The sequence below is a fragment of the Natrix helvetica genome (assembly GCF_964273705.1).
Source record: "Natrix helvetica genome assembly, chromosome: 2".
In the NCBI taxonomy this organism is placed as follows: Eukaryota; Metazoa; Chordata; class Lepidosauria; order Squamata; family Natricidae; genus Natrix; species Natrix helvetica.
The window spans coordinates 199683562-199702077 of NC_138552.1; the positions used below are offsets into that span (position 1 = coordinate 199683562).

General features: G+C 36.3%; 1 protein-coding gene across 4 annotated transcripts in view; it reads right to left on the reverse strand.

The window, feature by feature from the left end:
- Nucleotides 1–1160: 1160 nt before the first annotated feature.
- Nucleotides 1161–18516, reverse strand: part of AHI1 (Abelson helper integration site 1) — an 81897-nt gene continuing 64541 nt past the window's right edge. For all 4 annotated transcript variants that reach the window (XM_081945024.1, XM_081945021.1, XM_081945023.1 and 1 more), the window contains exons 20-25: nucleotides 16900–16958; nucleotides 10152–10217; nucleotides 7616–7778; nucleotides 6236–6330; nucleotides 2846–2919; nucleotides 1161–1899 (exon numbers count right to left, since the gene is read on the reverse strand). In XM_081945024.1, coding sequence (XP_081801150.1) covers nucleotides 1704–1899; nucleotides 2846–2919; nucleotides 6236–6330; nucleotides 7616–7778; nucleotides 10152–10217; nucleotides 16900–16958 — 653 coding nt within the window. In that variant the 3' untranslated portion in view covers nucleotides 1161–1703. The remainder of the gene's footprint in view (nucleotides 1900–2845; nucleotides 2920–6235; nucleotides 6331–7615; nucleotides 7779–10151; nucleotides 10218–16899; nucleotides 16959–18516) is intronic.

Sequence of the window (18516 nt, forward strand, 5' to 3'; positions counted from 1 at the left end):
AGAAGCAATGGGTGGAAACTAATCAAGGAGAAAAGCAACTTAGAACTGAGGAGAAATTTCCTGACAGTGAGAACAATTAATCAGTGGAACAGTTTGCCTCCAGAAGTTGTGAATGCCCCAACACTGGAAGTCTTTAAGAAGATGTTGGATAGCTATTTGTCTGAAACGGTATAGGGTTTCCTGCCTAGGCAGGGGGTTGGACTAGAAGACCTCCAAGGTCCCTTCCAACTCTACTATTGTATTGTATTGTAAGTTACACATTTATTAAGGATGAGACTGCTCTGTGTGTATTCAGACACCAATCTCATGCAACTCATCATTAACCAATAAATGGTGCATGGATCATTATTGCAAATGAATGTGCATACATATGTCAACTATGAGATGGGCAGCATATAAAACTAATAAATTAAATATATATTTGTATCTGCGCTTGTTTTGTGGAATGAGGATTGTTTTAAATTCAGGGTTGTCTATATTTCAGGTAAATAGATATTCAAGATTTTTTATTATTTATGCCTGTTAAACATGTGGGATGATTGTATAATACTTAAAATTTAATCCTGTGCATCTGGGTGTTATTTTGCACATCAGTGGTCAACTTGGTTATTCTCACTTCTTTTTTTTTCTTTATGGAATCAAATGCCATGACTACTAAAAAAGGAGTTTCTAATTTTATGTTATTTATTGCTTCAGAAAGGAAGAGGGCAGAATTTCCTAACATGGTATAAATAATAATGTGAGCATCAGTAGTCAACATATATACACAAGAGAATAATAAATAAAGTTACCGGAAATCATCACTGATACACCATTCACAACTTAATGCTTTTTAATTTGAAAACAGCGACACCTGAACATAAACATGTGCTGCCTAAAAACATATCTCACTCATATACAGATGTCAAATTATTTTTCTAAACAGTAGGAAAAAAATGAGCAATGGTGCTTTACAAGCAGAAAAAAATTGCCTTTACAAATTTATAAAATGAATTTTGTAAATTCGTTCACATTAAAAATATATATCAAAATATATATCACCTTTTTATTTAAAAGTTAACATACAAAAAGCTTGGTGGAGATACACACTCCCTTTTACAATATAGTTTTCTTGTAATTCGTTCTCTTCAAGCCACTTGCAGTGGATAATCCTATGTAAATGTATAGCAGGAATAATAACATCACGCACTGAGCTGGTAACTTTTAACTCCTTCATCACAATCAGATACAAGTATTTAATATTGCATCCTTTAAGACTTTCTAGAATAGAGTGTTTCTATCACAATTAAGCTGGTTGGTTTTTCTTCGTAGATTATAAGAAACTTTAAGGTCATGTCTTTACCCATAATGGTATTATTGAACTTTTAGAAAACTGAACTGCTTTGTTTCAGTTACCTGAAGAGCTTTAATAAAATTTTAGATATTTCATCAATTTCAGATAGCGAGGTATATCCAAATTGGTCTAAGCCCAATCATTGTTAAAATTTTAACTCATGTTGAGTTTTACTTGAACTTTCAGAATTCATTTTCACCTAGTTCCTTGGCCTCCCCACATCATGATGAATCTAAATTGGTTTACAGTTAGTCTATATATATATTTCAAGTTTTCAAATATATGAGATCATTATTTCAAAATAAGCAATAGTTCCATTATTTTCCATGTACTTTTAAGCCATGAAACTCACAGCCACAAACATGGACACTTATGCTTCTGGATAGTTCAGCTGGAAGCCATCATCAGATGTTCCCTTTCTATTAGTAGTTTTCACCATCCCTTTCTTTCTTTTCTTCCTGTTTTTCTTAGGCTCATCCTCAACATCATTGAATGGGATGTGATCATTTGTCTTATATTCTTGTTCCTCTGTATCCAGGCCCTTCTGTGTTTGCCCACAGGTAATTCTGTAAGAAATATAGGATAAAAGATGCAGTTGGAGATTTAAAGTCCCAAATAGTTAAAATAGATTTCTTATCCAGTTAATGACCTGTTCCATTCATACCCATTACTACTAAAGACTGAACTTCTGATGCTAGAACTCACCAAAAGCAGAAAGACATTTGTCTAAAGCTGAAATGAATTTTACAGAAAACTGAGGCCCATTCTTAGTTTCTGCTCTCTGAAAGAACATGTGATAGAAACAGATTGGTATTTTCATACGTAGTTCTGGATTGCTTGCCAAATTCCTCACAATAGACTACTCATAGATAAGAGAATTTAACCTTGCTTGTACACTAATATGATACGCAGGCTACTATTTTCCCAGCTTTATTACATGATAGATAAAAAGAAAAAAGCTTGCAAATCAGAGCATCAGTGAATACCTCTAGGAAACCATTTAAGAAATGTGTGTAAGTGTCATTTACTGTACATACTTTTCCCAATAACTTTTCCGTAAAGCAAATGCATATGCTATCCTGCCTGCATTAGTGACTGTTTTATTTTACTTTCTTTTGGCTTCAACTCATAACATTGATACTATATCAAATATTAGCCTAGTCTTGCAATTACATGCAATAATCTATTTTCCACCTAATGCATTTAACAACATAGCTAGATCCATTAGGAACCAACAAAAGTACGGAAAAACCAGAAGCATGGCCTTTTAGCAATCATGGTGCTGTGAGACAATGTGCCTTATTGTAATATCTTTGGAATACAAACAACTATTTGTAAACGCAACACATTTATTGCAGTTTTATATTTCCTCAGCAATTTCTCCGAACTCTTTTCAAGATAATTTATACCAAATTAGTTCATTATTTATGGATGGCAGCAATGATAAAACACCCTGATTTTCAGCTTCTTCCGAGTAATTTAACAATCTATGTTGCACTACTGGTGCCTTACTGTTCAGCCAGGTAGTCTGTGTCATTCACTGAAATAAATCTTTGGTCTCCCAACTTGTTGGTATCTGCTAGCATCTGCAAGAGGAAAACTTTAATCAGTAAAGAAGGGAGGTTGGAAGAAAATAGAGTCAACACATGTGTGATGACAAACCCACGGGCTTCCTGAATGAGGAGAGAATATACCACACTTTATATGTAAGATCTGTCACCCAAGAAATTCTCACAATATGTGGTTTAAAACAAGGAAACAGTTGTCTACTTTAAAGCCCTTTGAAATGTTCAGGTGTGTTTAGAAAAAAAAATCACACTCAAAAGTATTAATTTAAGTCTGGGTGAGACTTAAATAGAGATTACCAATATTATTTGAAACCAAATACAAGAAAACAACTGAACATGCCAATATTTTTGAGGGAAGAGGTGTATGACTTTAAAATTATATGCTACATTTGGCTATTTAAAGTATGATAAGTGCAGTGTCCTTTCGGGCACATAAATGTGTTTTTAGAAGTGACAGAAGATGCTAATTGTAATTCTTGGTTATTATTTATAGTGAAAAGTCAGCCTGTGGTAAGAGTAGCTTAGCACTAATGCCACTTAGACATTTAAAAATTATTCTTCAGAGAGTTTTCTGGCTATATCTAATCTTTTGTTAATATATATTAGAAAGAAAGGAATGCTCTAAAGCAACAACTCTCTCTGAATACCTAGGAAAAAAAAACAATTTTAAATTATTTCATTCTATTAGTTCATTTGTTTAGTCCAATGAATCTAATGTGGGGCTTAAGAGATCTTGGTTCCTATAATGACAAGAAAAGAATCATAGTAAGACACAATTGCCCTGAATATTTTTGACATTTAGTTTGCATTTCTCAGATAAGATCATTCTCTCCATCTCCTGGTTAGAACAAAAGTTTTTATCATGTGCAACATAAAAAGGATTCCAGAAAGAAATGGCAAAACATCTGCCCACGCTATATATAAAAATGTTTTTTTTCCAAAACACTCTCATCTTATACTTTATTTACAATCCAGAGTATGCTCCTTTAGGTGTACCCAAGGGACTTTTGTATTTGGGTGTTTTTCTTAAATAGCAGTTTCTCATGTGATATTCTAACTGCTTCATGAACTCCTCCAGGTTTCATAAACTCCTCCACATTTCAAAATGCCCTTAAGCTAACATTTGAGGGGGCATTATGGATTGTGACCATAACATTTCACTTCAATATTCATAGTTAGCCACTCAACAATTCAATTTGATTACAATAAATTAAACACTGGATACCTTATGGAAAGTATGGAATTCAAATAATATATGACATTACCAACTACATGAATTCGTTAATATTGTTTTAAAGAGGCTCATGTGAGACTGTTAATCAATGCGTTTTTTAAAAAAATCAATACATGGATATCTCCCCCCCATTCTAATTACTGTTATTTTTTTTCCATTCTACTTGAGATTGTTCCAGTAAACTTAGTTTCACCTAGCATAAAGGATCTGTTTTAATTTTTTAACTATTACTTGTTTGTTTACTTACAAGTACATAATCAATAAATTTACTATTACCACTCCTACTGCATAATCTAGGAGTTAGAATAATAAATTAAATCATTACTACTACTACTATTATAGAGCACGTGTGATGTAGTGATTAAGACACCAGGGAGACTGTGAATTCTAGTCTTGTCCTAGTCACAAATCCAGCTGGGTGACCTTGGGTCAGCCCATAGAAGGAGGCAATGGTACTCCGGAAAAATGTAGCCAAGAAAGCTGTAGGGACTTGTCCAAGACTTGTCTCAGAGAATAAGACACAATTGAATGGGGAAAAAAGGACTGCTATAGTACTTATACTATGTGTGCTATACTATATATATACTGTCACTTTATTTTGGATGCTTTAATTTTAACTGATATACCTGGATATATATATAAGCCATCGAAATAGAGAAACACCCCCACAACATGAATAAACGTGATGATACCTCCCGCCTACCAAACATCTGGAAACCAGCCCTAGCCAACAAACGAACACCACCCACCACCCAAGCCGTTACAATACAAAACAACAATGCACACACAGCCTGCACCAATCAGCACCAATCTACCAATCATGATACAACCACACAACCAATCATTCCACTTACTGAAACAAAGCCAGCATCCCATCCCCTCCCACCAAGACTTACAGAAAGACGGCAGCTCCGTTCCCATTTTAAGCCCAAGCTTAAAGATGGCAGGTGAGATTCTGCCGAAACGTTGCAAAGACAATCTCAACCTTACACAGGAAAAGACCCGAATACAACAAAACCAGCATACCTACACCCGTGAAAATCTTATACACACACACACACACACACACACACACACCATTCCAGTGATTTGGGAATCAGTGGGAACACATACATGTATGCAGGATGGAAACCAATGTACCCTACTTCAACAATGTTGCCATCTAGTCATTTAGGAAGACAAAGTTTAAGTCGAACAGACAATTCCCTTTTAAGCTAAGTCACGAGAAAGGATGCAGGTCAGAAACTGCCCCTTTCTATCTGTTGGGGATAGTTTTTCTTTCTTTCTTCAGAAATTATATTAGTTAAATATGTATTTAACAAATAAGTTTATATTAGTGAAATACATGGAGCTATTTTGATTTAGCCTCACAAGCTAATTGCCAATTTCAAAGATATGGTGATGCTCAGTTTGTTAAAGTAAAATTACTGCTATGTGAAATCACAATGGCTTGAAGCAATATAGCCATTTTTAAAAAAAATATACTTGAGATTGCCACTCAAGATGTCACTCAGAGAAAATGAATTGCTATTTGGATTTTAAAGAAGTAGCCCCTTAAATTAAAAACCACAGGTTTATTAAACAAAAAACAGGATTATATTTTTTCCTGGTCTAAGGACGATTGAAAATTTGGTTACTTTTTTTTATGAAAGAGTCCCTTGGTCTTTTAGCTGCACATAATAACTTCCTAATAATCCACAACGGAGAAGACAGTAACTGCACAGTAGTCTGAATTGTGGCCAAATATCATGAAGAAAAGAAACACAAATCATTTGGAAATTCTATATCTTCATATTATCTTTTTTGGCATGTTTATGAAATAACCAAGTCATATAATTTGTAATGATAATTAAAGTCAGTTAAATGTCAACTTTTCCCTTTCTATCATGTGGAAGGGTTTTCCAACATATACGGAATGTACTTTGTGAACATAATAACTTCTGGACTTGTATTCCTGGAGAATGGCTGAATCCAAGCAAGTCCATACATTAAAATTAACACACGCTACACGCACTTGGTAATTAACCTGTTACCACAAGAAATGGAAAATACAATCCCATCTTGTGAGGTATTGCTCATGCCTTTCTCCCAAATAGTTACCTCAGGCACAGCTGGTGATGTTACTTTTATAAATTCATTGGATGGAAGAGTAGATTCTTCTGCTAATTCTTTAGATTGCTGTTGTTCATATTGTGCTGAAAAAAAATCATAATTCATTTAATATAAGTGGTTATTTATTTGAACCATAGCAATTTCAAATTAGTTCCTCCACTTACTATTTCAGAATATACATGTTATTTAATATATCTTTATCAATAACTCAACTACTGATTTATTTGATACTCCAAGAGATATGTTGGATGCCCCCCCCTCTGTATAGATGATATACAAAATGTTCACTATCTCTATCCATAATTTAGAATCAATACTGAAATTTGAAACTGCAAAATATAGTGAAAATGAATCACCTTGGCTCTTAACTGTGAACTTATTATAGGTTCTCAGCTTTACATTAGCATCCTTCTGTTTGGAAACTTTCCATATGAGATATTTGAAAAACTGATGTTTAGGACTGTCACTTACTACAAATTTATAAATGGATATTTCATAGGTGGACTTTTGCATAGGGTGCCCTCTGCTGTGGAAATTAATTCTAACATTAGTGGGCACAATTCTCAATGATACAAGGCCTCTGCAAGGGAAGACATTGGCAGACTGAAGAGTGTAGAGAGACAGATTGCTGTCTGCATTTGTGATCAACTGGCTTGCTCACATTTGGTTAAAAATAAAATAAAATGAGATTAAGAAGCCAGTTTTTGTGGTCGGAGACAGTTGCTGTCCTGTTTTCTGCATAGCTGTTGCTTCTTCCCATGATGAAGAAAGGCAGTAAATTGCACAACCAATGAAAATACATATAAAATTGCTTAAATTTATCATATAAAATATTTATATAATTAAACTATTGATTTGATTTAATTAACATAAACCAGCACAAGAAAAAAATATGGTTGCTTTGGTTTTAGATAGCAAATACACATCAAAGTAAGTACAGTTTTCAGAGTATCACACAGGCCACTGAGTCCAATTATTTTCTGTTATGGAAGGGGAAAAAAGAACGAATCCCTCCTCTGAAGGTGTTTGAGATCCCTGATTCTTTTTTAAACAAGCAGATTATATATGCCGTCTCCAGGTTTTAGACAAAATCAATACTCATAGGGGTAGATGAGCAGTTTCGATTAGAAGGAACACAGAATGAACCCTCAGAATGAACAAATCAAGGTTGTTTAATCTAGCTCACTGTAAAGTATTCTTGTTTCTTGGTCAATGTATTTTATTTTCAGATTATTGACATGGTTAGTTCTACTTCAGTTTTGATATGTAACATGTATTATAATACATTAAGTCATAGAATAGCAGATTACAGATACTTGATTTAAGCCCCCACAGGTATCACATACTAGGCAAAATCATGATACATACTTTCTCCAACCACATAATTGGCTGGAAAATAGCCTTGTTGTCCACTCGCCAGACTACCAAACCACCAGTTATCATTATCTTTATACAACACTTGGATAATGTCATTGCAGTGGATGGTTAGCTCATCTGATCGATGTGCTGTGTAGTCATAAAGAGCCACTACCTAAAAGAGAGATAACAACACCACAGCTTTATCACAACTCTACCACAGGGCAACATTCATTTCCTCTAATTGAGAAGTTGCTGCAACCCAAGTGAGATTTGGGCAAAAACTCAGTCTGTCTCAGGTTTTAGGGCTGGTGGGAAAGCAGCAGGAGAAGTCAGATAAAGGGGTTGTGGGATCCTAGAAAGAGTTAAGAACATTAAAGGCAGTAAGATTAGTTTTCAAGAAAAGGGGGGAAAAACCTCTCTTGAAACTGCAGCAGCTGTTAGTTTTATAAGCAAATAAAGTTTGATAGATTTTGTTTCTTAGAATTGTTAACAGCCCTTTCAGAACCTGCTTTATTTGTGAGTTGGCTGTTATGAAGGTGCACAATGAAAGAACATACTGGCAAGAAAATCTCACGAAATTCATGGACTGCTAAGCTGTAATCGATTCATTTTGAATGTGCCTGTACAGTAGAATATTTTCTATACAATTGATCTTTTTATTCTACACCCCTGCCCTTCCAATACTCTTACTATTTTAGGGGATCTATTCTGCACTACTATCCCCGTCTTATGCATACCCACTGCAGAACCTACCTGTCATTTCCCCCTGGCAATAATTTATCACTCCCTCCCCTAATTTTCATAAATAAATTATTAAGAGAATTAAAGGAAGGGTGAAATACTGCTTCATCCCATTCAAGTAAACAGAGTTCCTTCACAGAAGATATGCTTAGGATGAAAACATTATGTTTGACTACTCATCTTTTTTAAAAAAGAAAGAAAAAGCAGGTAAAGTTTCCTGAAATGCACTTAGGGTCCTTTCTGCTTTCTCATGCCCAGTAATTATGTCTGAGAAGCAACTAAAACAAACAAGCAACCAGTGGTGGGTTTCAAATTTGTTTAGAACCTCTTCTGTAGGTGTGGCCTGCTTTGTGGGAGTGGCTTGCCGGCCATGTGACTGGGTGGGAGTGGCTTGCCGGCCATGTGACTGGGTGGGAGTGGCTTGCCAGCCATGTGACTGGGTGGGCGTGGCCAACTTGTAAAATGTGATGAAACTCACTTAACAACGCTCTTGCTTAGCAACCAAAATGTTGGCTCAGAAACTCTGGCATTTGAAGCACGCAAGTCTTAAAGCTGCCAAGTTACAAACCCTTGCACCCCTAATCCTTTAGAAAAAAAAAACCCCAGGGGTGTTCAAACCTGACAGCTTTAAGACTTGTGGACTTCAACTCCCAGAATTCCTCCTCCAGTCATGTTGGCTCAGGAACTCTGGCATTGAAGTGTGCAAGTCTTAAAGCTGTTAAGTTACAAGACCCTTGCACTCCTAACCCTTTAGAAAGAAAACCCAGGGGGGTTCAAACTTGACAGATTTAAGACTTGTGGACTTCAACTCCCAGAATTCCTCCTCTCGCTCTTCATCTTGATGATGTGCGGATGGGCAGGGGGAGGGAGCTGGAACCGGTTTTAAACGGCACTGTAGATTTGTGGAATCTCTTCTATAGAAGAGGTTAGAACTGGCAGGAACCCACCCCTGCAAGCAACCCTTCACTCTATAAAACACACTGTAAGATCCCCAGTGGATCAGCTTGTATATAAATCATTAGAGTTATCCCTTATACAGAGATGTGCAGTTACCACATCTCTGCAAACTCATTTAAAGATTAAGTGCTCAGAAAATCTAACAAAGTGCTTGAAACAAAAATGAATAGCTATTCCAACAAATATTCAACCAGGTAACCTACACAGCTTAATCTCCACCCATCAGGGCTTACAAGACATTTCCATAATGATTAGACACTTATTCTCAATTATTTATATAAAATAAGAGCATCAGCCTTTTGAAAAATATATATATTGTGAGCTCTTTTTATGAACTGCTACGTAATATAAAATTTCCTATTATTTCTAATGGATCAATGTCGAAGATTTTTCTTCCTTTCAGAAGAAGTTTTTCATTAGCATGCTTCCTTCATTTAAGAATGCACATTTTGGATATCAGCCAATACAATCAGTTTGGAAATGTGGATCACTATTTTTGTAGCACAATTAATACAATTTGGTATAATCTGATAAGTCATCTTTTAAAATGTTAAAAACTATTTGGTGATATAACAATCAACGTTAGTGCCCTTTCATAAATGTTCACTACAAGCTACAGAACCTGTTTGCCTCTTGGCTAAAGTTTTTAAAAAGTGACAGTTGCTTCTTTCTGTTGACAAAATAATCAATGCTATAATGGCCCAAAATAAGTAAAGAAATATATTGTCTTGGTTTGGATTGACCTGGGCCAATATATATCTAAAAGAAATTTAGGAGAATTAATTAGAAGTGTTCAAGCTTAACAATTGAAAAATCAATATATTGTACAATGTGATAAAGCACTTACTGTTTCCTGGACAGAGATTGAATTAGCATCTCCTCTGGCATATGATGAAGCTGTAAAATGACTGTTCTACAAAAAAATTATTTAATGTTGACAAATTACTAAAAGTTCATATTTTAGTTTAGATAATATCTATATATCAAGCTATGCATGCAAATGGGGTCAAGAGAATTAGCAGAATCCTACTTACAGTTTCCTGCCTTGTCACTAATTTCCACCAAATCATTTAATGATTGCAACCTGTAATACCTTTCATGGCAGGAGACCCTGTTATTTAAGTAACCATCTTTCTCCTGATTTGACAGAATCGGCATGCTTCAGATTCCATTTATCAAGGAATGCCATCTGATGGATCCAGGAAGTGTGCTTTCTCTGACATGGCATCTGCCCAATGGTATCGCATTGCCCTAGAGATCAGAATAGACCTGATCCTGCCCTCTTTTAGATGAGTCTCAAAGATCCAGTTCATCCTCCAGATATTAGGCTAGAACACTACGTGTTTGTGTTGTTGATTTAGCATTTCTTGTTTTTCTTTCAGTCATTGATTCTCCTTTTTAATTGTTTTGACTGTTGTTTGAAAAACACTTTTTAAAATGTTTTTAGCTTGTGTGCCTCCCAGAGTGGATGGCCTATAAATATGGCAAATAAACACGCTTTGCTAGGTTCTTTTATTGGAAGCTATAGAAAAAAATTACACAACATTTGCTCTACAACTACTCCTTCATTTCTAAAGAAAAACTGGTTTTGGGTGTAAACACACACAGATTTGTCACAAATATATCTACAATAGCACTAGACCACAGATTTACCACCTGATTTACCACATTATCATCTCAAAGCCGCCATGACAAGAAAAGGTAGAGCCTCTTATTTGCTCTTTCCATAATACAAATACTTGTAGAACGGCAACATTGCAGAGGCAGTGAATTTTACCCAAAGGGAAGGAGTGACTCTTGTTACTCTGGGATGAGTCAATGTGATGATTATTACTGCTATTCTCATTATAATTCTTTTTAAAAAGATGATAGTTTTGAGCTCTCCAAAAAGCTCCATCAAACAACCATGAGCTGAGGTAAGCTTTAGGAAATAACAGATTTAAAGCTTCAGCATGCCTTGGGATATTTTGAATGCACCCAGATGTTGTGTTAAAGGGTTATTAAAATGTGGCTCCAAAGGGCTTCCTCTTAAAGGAATATGTGCTTTCCTGCCCAACATTGTACTCAGAAAGAAGTATGGACTCCATTGTAATGGATTAAAACCTGCCTCAAATCTCAGACACAATCTTGTACTGGAGGATATAAAATACATGCACAGGTTTGCATGCCATTGTTATTATAGGCCATTTTGTCTTAAGTTACATTGAGCAGAATTCCTTTCATCTTGGATCTCATGTGAAGCTTTGTTGCACACAATTAATCTTTCATACATTTGTCCAATGTACAGGGATGGACAACCTGTAGCCCTCTGGACTTCAATGCTCATAAGCCACATCCACCATCACCAAATGGCAGGGGATCTGTTCTCCATAGGACAGGAAATAAACAAATAGTTATAACATCTATATATTTTTAAAGTTACTTTTCTTAGAATTGGGTGAAAAGTACAATCCAATTTGAATGGATGCAGCAGGCTGGTGCATGCCATTTTCACATTTTGTGGTTTTTATGCAAGGGAAGCCTTTAAAATTTGAGCCTGCAGAAATAAATAAATACAGTCTTTCTCACGGCTTTTGGGAGAAATTTGTATGAAAATGTCACGCACTGCAAAAATAGCCTCTAAATAATTTGCAACATTTTGGGAGAGTACATAGGAAATTATTCTGAACAAAAAGCGGTTTAGTAGAAGATATTCAGATTCAAATCAACATTTACTTTAGTTGGGAATTACCAGAACTGAAGTGCAACACATCTGGGAGATTTATTTGGGGAGGAAATCTTGGGTCTATAGTTAAATGTAAACAAACAAACAAAAAAAAAACCCCAAAAGATATTTCAGCATTGTTTTCATTGAGATGCTAACGTGTATGTTACTGATAACGCTGCACAAAAGTTTTTATTATAATGGATATGATATGTAATTAATATTTTTATTTCCCAATATTTACATTAGCCAATTGCTAAAGCAAGTTAAGGTATGTTGTACAATTCCTAGATTTTGCTTTTCTTTTGTAAATTCCTTCTTAGTAATTTTTCTTACATACAGTACATGCTGGTATTTTGTTGCTTTATCCCACAGTTATAAGTGTTGCTTGCTTCTCATATTATACCACTGTATATAGGGCTTTGTCTCATTTTGAGGTGTTAGTTTCACCACTAATGGACAAGTCCATAAGGCTGTGTATATCAGTACATGTATAGTGTGATGAAAAGGTAATTATGTGGCAATTTTTAGGCAGAAAATTCAAGGGAATACATTTAATTTACTTCATAAAAAATCAAATACTTCAAAATCAGCTGCTCCTATCTTTTCTTTCTGTTCCTTTATTATCCCGATTAAGAGTTTAAAATTACAAAAATATTGCAATCTTTTAAGTTTTGAACTTATTCTAAAATAAGTTTGTTTTTTCTGGTTTGGAGATGGCAAAAAGTGTGCCTGAAGGTCTAGATGGAGCTAGATGTAATTGCTAATATTAAATCGTTTCTTCTCCTTTCTTGAGGGCATTCACTAAACTGAACAAAACATCATTGTGGCAAGGAAGGGCTGAACTCAATCTGAGGTAGCAACATGTAATTCCACCTACGTTTATTATTGAATGTGTTTGCACAATATGCAGTCTGGTGTGAACTACATGTAAATAACTCACCAGGTGATCTTAGCTTGAACTAAAGGAACTCAGGGCTGTCCAGTTATTGGGATTAGTCATTATTGACCACTCCAAGTCTCTTTGCTTCAAGAGTATAAAATGGCATCAGTTAATATATAAAAGTGCTTAAATTTAACTAAGGCATTACCCTTTAGGATATAATCCTGACAAAGAAAGGCTTAATGGCTATCTATGTCTGCAGCTTCCCTGTTGCTCAGCAAACTGAACTGTTTGGATTAACAGCTACACTGTGGACAAAGCAGTAAACCATAGTATGCCATAGTATCCATATAGTTCCAAAGTGATGGATAAGAGGGTTACCCTGATTAGTTCTCAATGTGGTTCAGCTTGTCATAGGAATATGATCATTATAACCTCTGGAGTTAATAAAACTAGTGCCGTGATGGCGAACCTATGGCACGCACGCCACAGGTGGCATACGGAGCCATTTGTTAGGGCTCACGAGGTGTTGCCCTGTCAGCTCCAGCGCGCATGCATGCTGGCTATCTGACTTTGGCCTTCTTTTAAGGCCATTTTTCGCCCTCCAGAGCCTTCGGGAGGCTTCCCTGAAGGCTCCGGAGGGCAAAAAACGGTCCTACGAGCAAACAGGAAGTCACTTCCAGTTTGGCTGTAGGGTCGTTTTTTGCCCTCCGGAGCCTTCAAGAGGTTTCCCTGAAGGCTCTGGAGGACAAAAAACGGCCCTCCGAGCAAACTGGAAGTCACTGTTCCCGAACTTCCGTGTTGCCCATATGGCCGTTTTTCGCCCTCCGGTGGCTTTAGGGAAGTTCCTGAAGCTTCCAGAGAGCCTCGGGGGGGGGGGGGGCAGGGGAGGCTGTTTTTGCCCTCCCCATGCTCCTAGAAAGCCTCTGGAGCCTGGGGAGGGCGAAAAAAGTGTGCCAAAAGTGGGGGGAGGGAGTGCATAGCATTATAGGTGTGGGCACAGTCACACACGACCCTCTGCACTCCCCCTGCTTTTGGCATGCGATCCCAAAAAGGTTAGCCATCACTGGTCTAATGGTTAAGGCATCAGACTAGAAACCAGACAATGGGAGTTCTAGTCTTGCCTTAGGTATGAAAGTTGGCTGGATGACTTTGGACCAGTCATTCTCTCTCACAGTAACCCACCTCACAGGGTTGAAGGAGGAAGAAGTATTAGGTATGTTTGTTGTCTTGAGTTATTTATGAAAATAATAAAGGGAAGGATAAAAAAATAAAATAAAACAAAAAATAAAAGGGATCCTTGATATTCTGAACCAGTGTAGGAAGCATAAAGGACTGTGTAGGAAGCATAACATGCAGGAGGATGAAGGCTCTTTACGGAATCAGAAGCCTTACAAATACTGTAGATTTATACTGAAACGGCCCAATTTGATACAGAAAGGAGAAAAAGTGGCAGTAATTCAAATGTTAAGAAATAATCAAATTCTGGTCTATTATATAATATGAATCATTAAATTACTGTAGGGAGTACTGGTGCTGCTTTCCTGAGTTTTCAGATAACTGTGATCCTTATTTGATTATAGTCTTTCAAAGATTTAATGAGCATGGGAATCTATAATCTGCCTAGAGGAAAAGCTGTGCCAGACTGTACTTTATTGAAATCTGTAATGTACAAACATACGTACGTGAAATGCAAACACAGCTGCTGTAACAAAGCTTATAGGAATTTCATTTTCAAAAAAGATGAATTGAAAAGCAGATTAAATAATTCAACAGCCAACATTAGTCAGGCCGTACACCTATTTCAATCTGTTTTTCTTTAATCAGAAAACATCCTCTTGACTTTAAAAGATGTTAATTTGCATACTATTAGAAGAAAAATTTGCATACTATTAGAAGACCACTTCAATTAAAGGGAATAAATAATAAATACTGGAATAATGGATTTCTGCACTGATGTATCCGGTGAGAGCTAGAGTGGATCACTGTAGCTCAAACAGAAAAATTTCACCCCAAAAAACCCCAGTTTATCAATCTAAACCATGCTCTAATCTAGGATTCCAGAAAGTCAATTAAACATTGCATATGGACATACTGATTTTCAGCTATAATCATTTATTTATACAAGAATTATGTGAAAGATAAAGTCAAGGCTAAGCAGAGATATAGAAAAAATAAATAACCATCACATAGTATCTATGGCATTTCTGGTTTGCAAAGAAATAATATGTGATAGCCAACATCCAGGGGAGACTTAATTAATTTTAGAAATTTATAAGGTTGCCCCACTTGAAAAGACAATTAAACAAGCTTTATAAAGTGTTTTAAGTTGTAAATCGATTTAAATTATTTTATATCCAACTAGGGCTTTGATCAAACAGCTGGAACTGTGATCTTTTGTTTTCATAACTGCCTCAAAAAAAAAAAATGCCAAAAATTGGAATAGGGATTTTTATATACAAATTCATGTTCTTTTTTTTCTTCCTGCTGGATTGGTGGTTGTGTTTTCTTTTACCATTTGCTGCTTGCACCTCTTTTAATAAGCTCCCTTCTAGAGAAACCACCGACAGATACCTCTTTAAAAATTAATTTATTTATTTTTCTCTTTTCCATTCTCCTTGTTATTTTTAATGCTCAACCCAAGATAGTAACTTAAACTACTAGCATGCTATGGTTTTCACAGTGTATGGGAATGTGAAAGGATGACTGTGAAAGTTGGACCATAAGAAAGGCTGAGCGCCAAAGAAATGAGGCCTTTGAACTATGGTGCTGGAGAAGATTCCTGTGGGTCCCTTGGACTTCAAGGCAAATCAAACCGGTCAGTCCTAGAGGAGATGAACCCTGACTGCTCTTTAGAAGGCCAGATCCTGGAGATGAAACTCAAATACTTTGGCCACCTAAAGAGAAGGAAGCACTCACTGGAGAAGAGCCTAATACTGGGAAAGATTGAGGGCAAAAGAAGAAGGGGACGACAGAGAATGAGGTGGCTGGATGGAGTCACTGAAGCAGTCGGCGTGAGCTTAAATGGACTCCAGAGGATGGTAGAGGAGAGGAAGGCCTGGAGGAACGTTGTTCATGGGGTCGCAATGGGTCAAATACGACTTTGCAACTAACAACAACGAATTATGCTTGTGACAACAATCTTATCTTTTTTACACTCTACCTATCTATAGCTGAAAGACTAGCTATTTAATAGACTTCCAGAGAGAACTCAGTTGTAGTTTAAACCTGCTACTTTTAAAAATCTCAAATCAAGTCTTGGGGGACAGAGATTGTAAAACAGGAAATGGCAATATAAGAAAAACTGATAGGTCAGGGAGACAGCTGTCAGACTTCTTTCAGTCATTTTCCTATGGTTATTCAAGATTGCTACAAATGCTTAATCCAAAAGAAATTGAAGTATTTTTTGCAAGATTGAATGAGTTTTGGCAATGGTGTATAATGAGAGATAATGAAGTTTTCCAGAATTTTCAAAGAACCTTCACATTTTCCTTGCTTTTCAGATGAGACAATCCAACAAAGGTAACCTAAAAATTTGAACGTGACCTAATAATCGGTTGCAAATAAAAAAATGAATGTTTCTCTCTTTTTAAATCAGTCTCCTTATGGTTTCTCCAAACATTAACAACAAAAGCAGCTGTGCTTAAGTTAATAAATTAGCAAAAATTAAATTATCTTTTCATCTCAAACTGTAGTTAACACGCCAGTTAACCTTTTCCTTTCTGACATATTCTCCACAAGTCTGTATTTTGTTTTAAAGTGAAGATGGAGAATTTGCCATCACTGTTTATCTAATTAAAACAAATTACAGGGAGAGAGAAAATATTGTATTGTTCATTCTTTGGTTTTGTTATTATGGAAAGCAGACAGCTTTTCTGGAGGGAAGTCTTTGTAACTGAACGCAAGTGGAAGAAAGCTTTTGTTCAGTGATAATCTTTGAAGATTATTTTTGTAAAGTTTAATTTTTTTTTCTTTCCTGCAGAAAGGAGGTAAAATTCTACTTCTTACCAAGTTTAGTCCAGCTGATGGTGTTTGGCTGAAAGCATTTCCTGTTGGGATGAAGCTGCCTGTGAAAAGATAAAATGGTTAAACTTTTGCTTGTTATCCCCTTACAGCTAAATCAATGCTTTTATTTTTAAAAAAAAAACTTGAGAGTGAGCCACTACACAAAATCTTAAATAAAAACCATCTGCTTTCACTCCCATCTTTACTAACTTCAATCAGGAACAGTCGGAGAGTTTATCTAATAGACCTGACACAAGGTTAGCTAATCCAGTATTTCCATTCAAATGATTTGGGGAAATGGCACAAGAAAACCCCCACGTAGTATTACTTAGAAATATCGCTGCTTTTTCCTTGTTGCTGAATTCATAAGTCATCATTTCTTGTTTAGTCCAGTAGGAATTTACTCTACATCTTCATTTCAAGATTGCACTGGAGCACTCATTTTATCTTAAAGAACAGGTATAAGGAATTCAATGTATTATCTTTGATCATATGACACCCTGGCTCGATTCGTCTTGCTCTTTAATTCCAGCCACGTAGAATACATTGCTCATTTAACAGCTTTTTGCATTTATTATTCTAGTGGCTATTAAGCTCACAAACCTTTTCAATAAGGCAGGGTGCTGCTTTTTTTTGCAACTGGCAAGTATATATCTCTAAAGAAGAAGGCACGCTTAAAAGAAACGTTTTTTAAAAAAATGGAGAATCTTTTGTCCCAAAATAATTTCCAAAGGTCAGTCAGTGAGACCTGGAAAAACTGTTGTGCAGTGGTTTGTGTTGACATGGGACTGTCAAAGAACCAGATTCAATAGTATAAGTGCCCTGAGGAGAATAGATACATTAATCTCAGTAGTGGAGATAATAATGATACACACACACACACACACACACACTGTTAGGAACAACATTCCCCAATCTTATGCCCTCCAAATTGCTTGTTTGCAATCATGAATATGCCTCGTGATTCTAACTAGCCAATTGTTTGTCTTGAAAGTGCTTCTCCAAAAGACAACCTGGACTTGAAGTTCCCTGAAGAAGCTTCTTGGATGAGAAGGGAAAAGTTTTCAAAGGAAAAAAAAATCCAAGAAAACCCAGTTGCTTTTTGGAAAAAGCCCCTTTGAGACAACTATGACCTGATGATTGAGAATCTCCATAGACCAGAGGTATCAAACTGGTATCCTGCAGGCTGGACGCATCACGTGCAGGCCACGCCCACCCCAGCTCCGCGAAGGGAAAAAACGTCGTGAAACATCACGTGGTAGCAACATGACGCCTTGAGTTTGACACTGGTGCCATAGACATTCAGCTAACTGTGTAAAACAGTGTAAACACAATAATAAAATAATGAAATTAACTATTCAACTCCCCCCCCTCCGCCAAAGAATACTATTTTGACAGTCTTCCTATATATCAGCAGGGAAGGGGGCTTTGGGAAAGTGTCATTTTCCAGGCACCCAACTCCCTCTCTCAGGAAGTGACAACCCACAAGACGCCCTTGTGCAAGCAGATAGGTTTAAAAGGTAGTGAAGCTCCAATCCAATACTGCATAGGTTTTATGGCTAAAAACCAGCAACTTGAACTTGGCCTGGAACTTTTCTGGCAACTCATTCAGCTCCCACA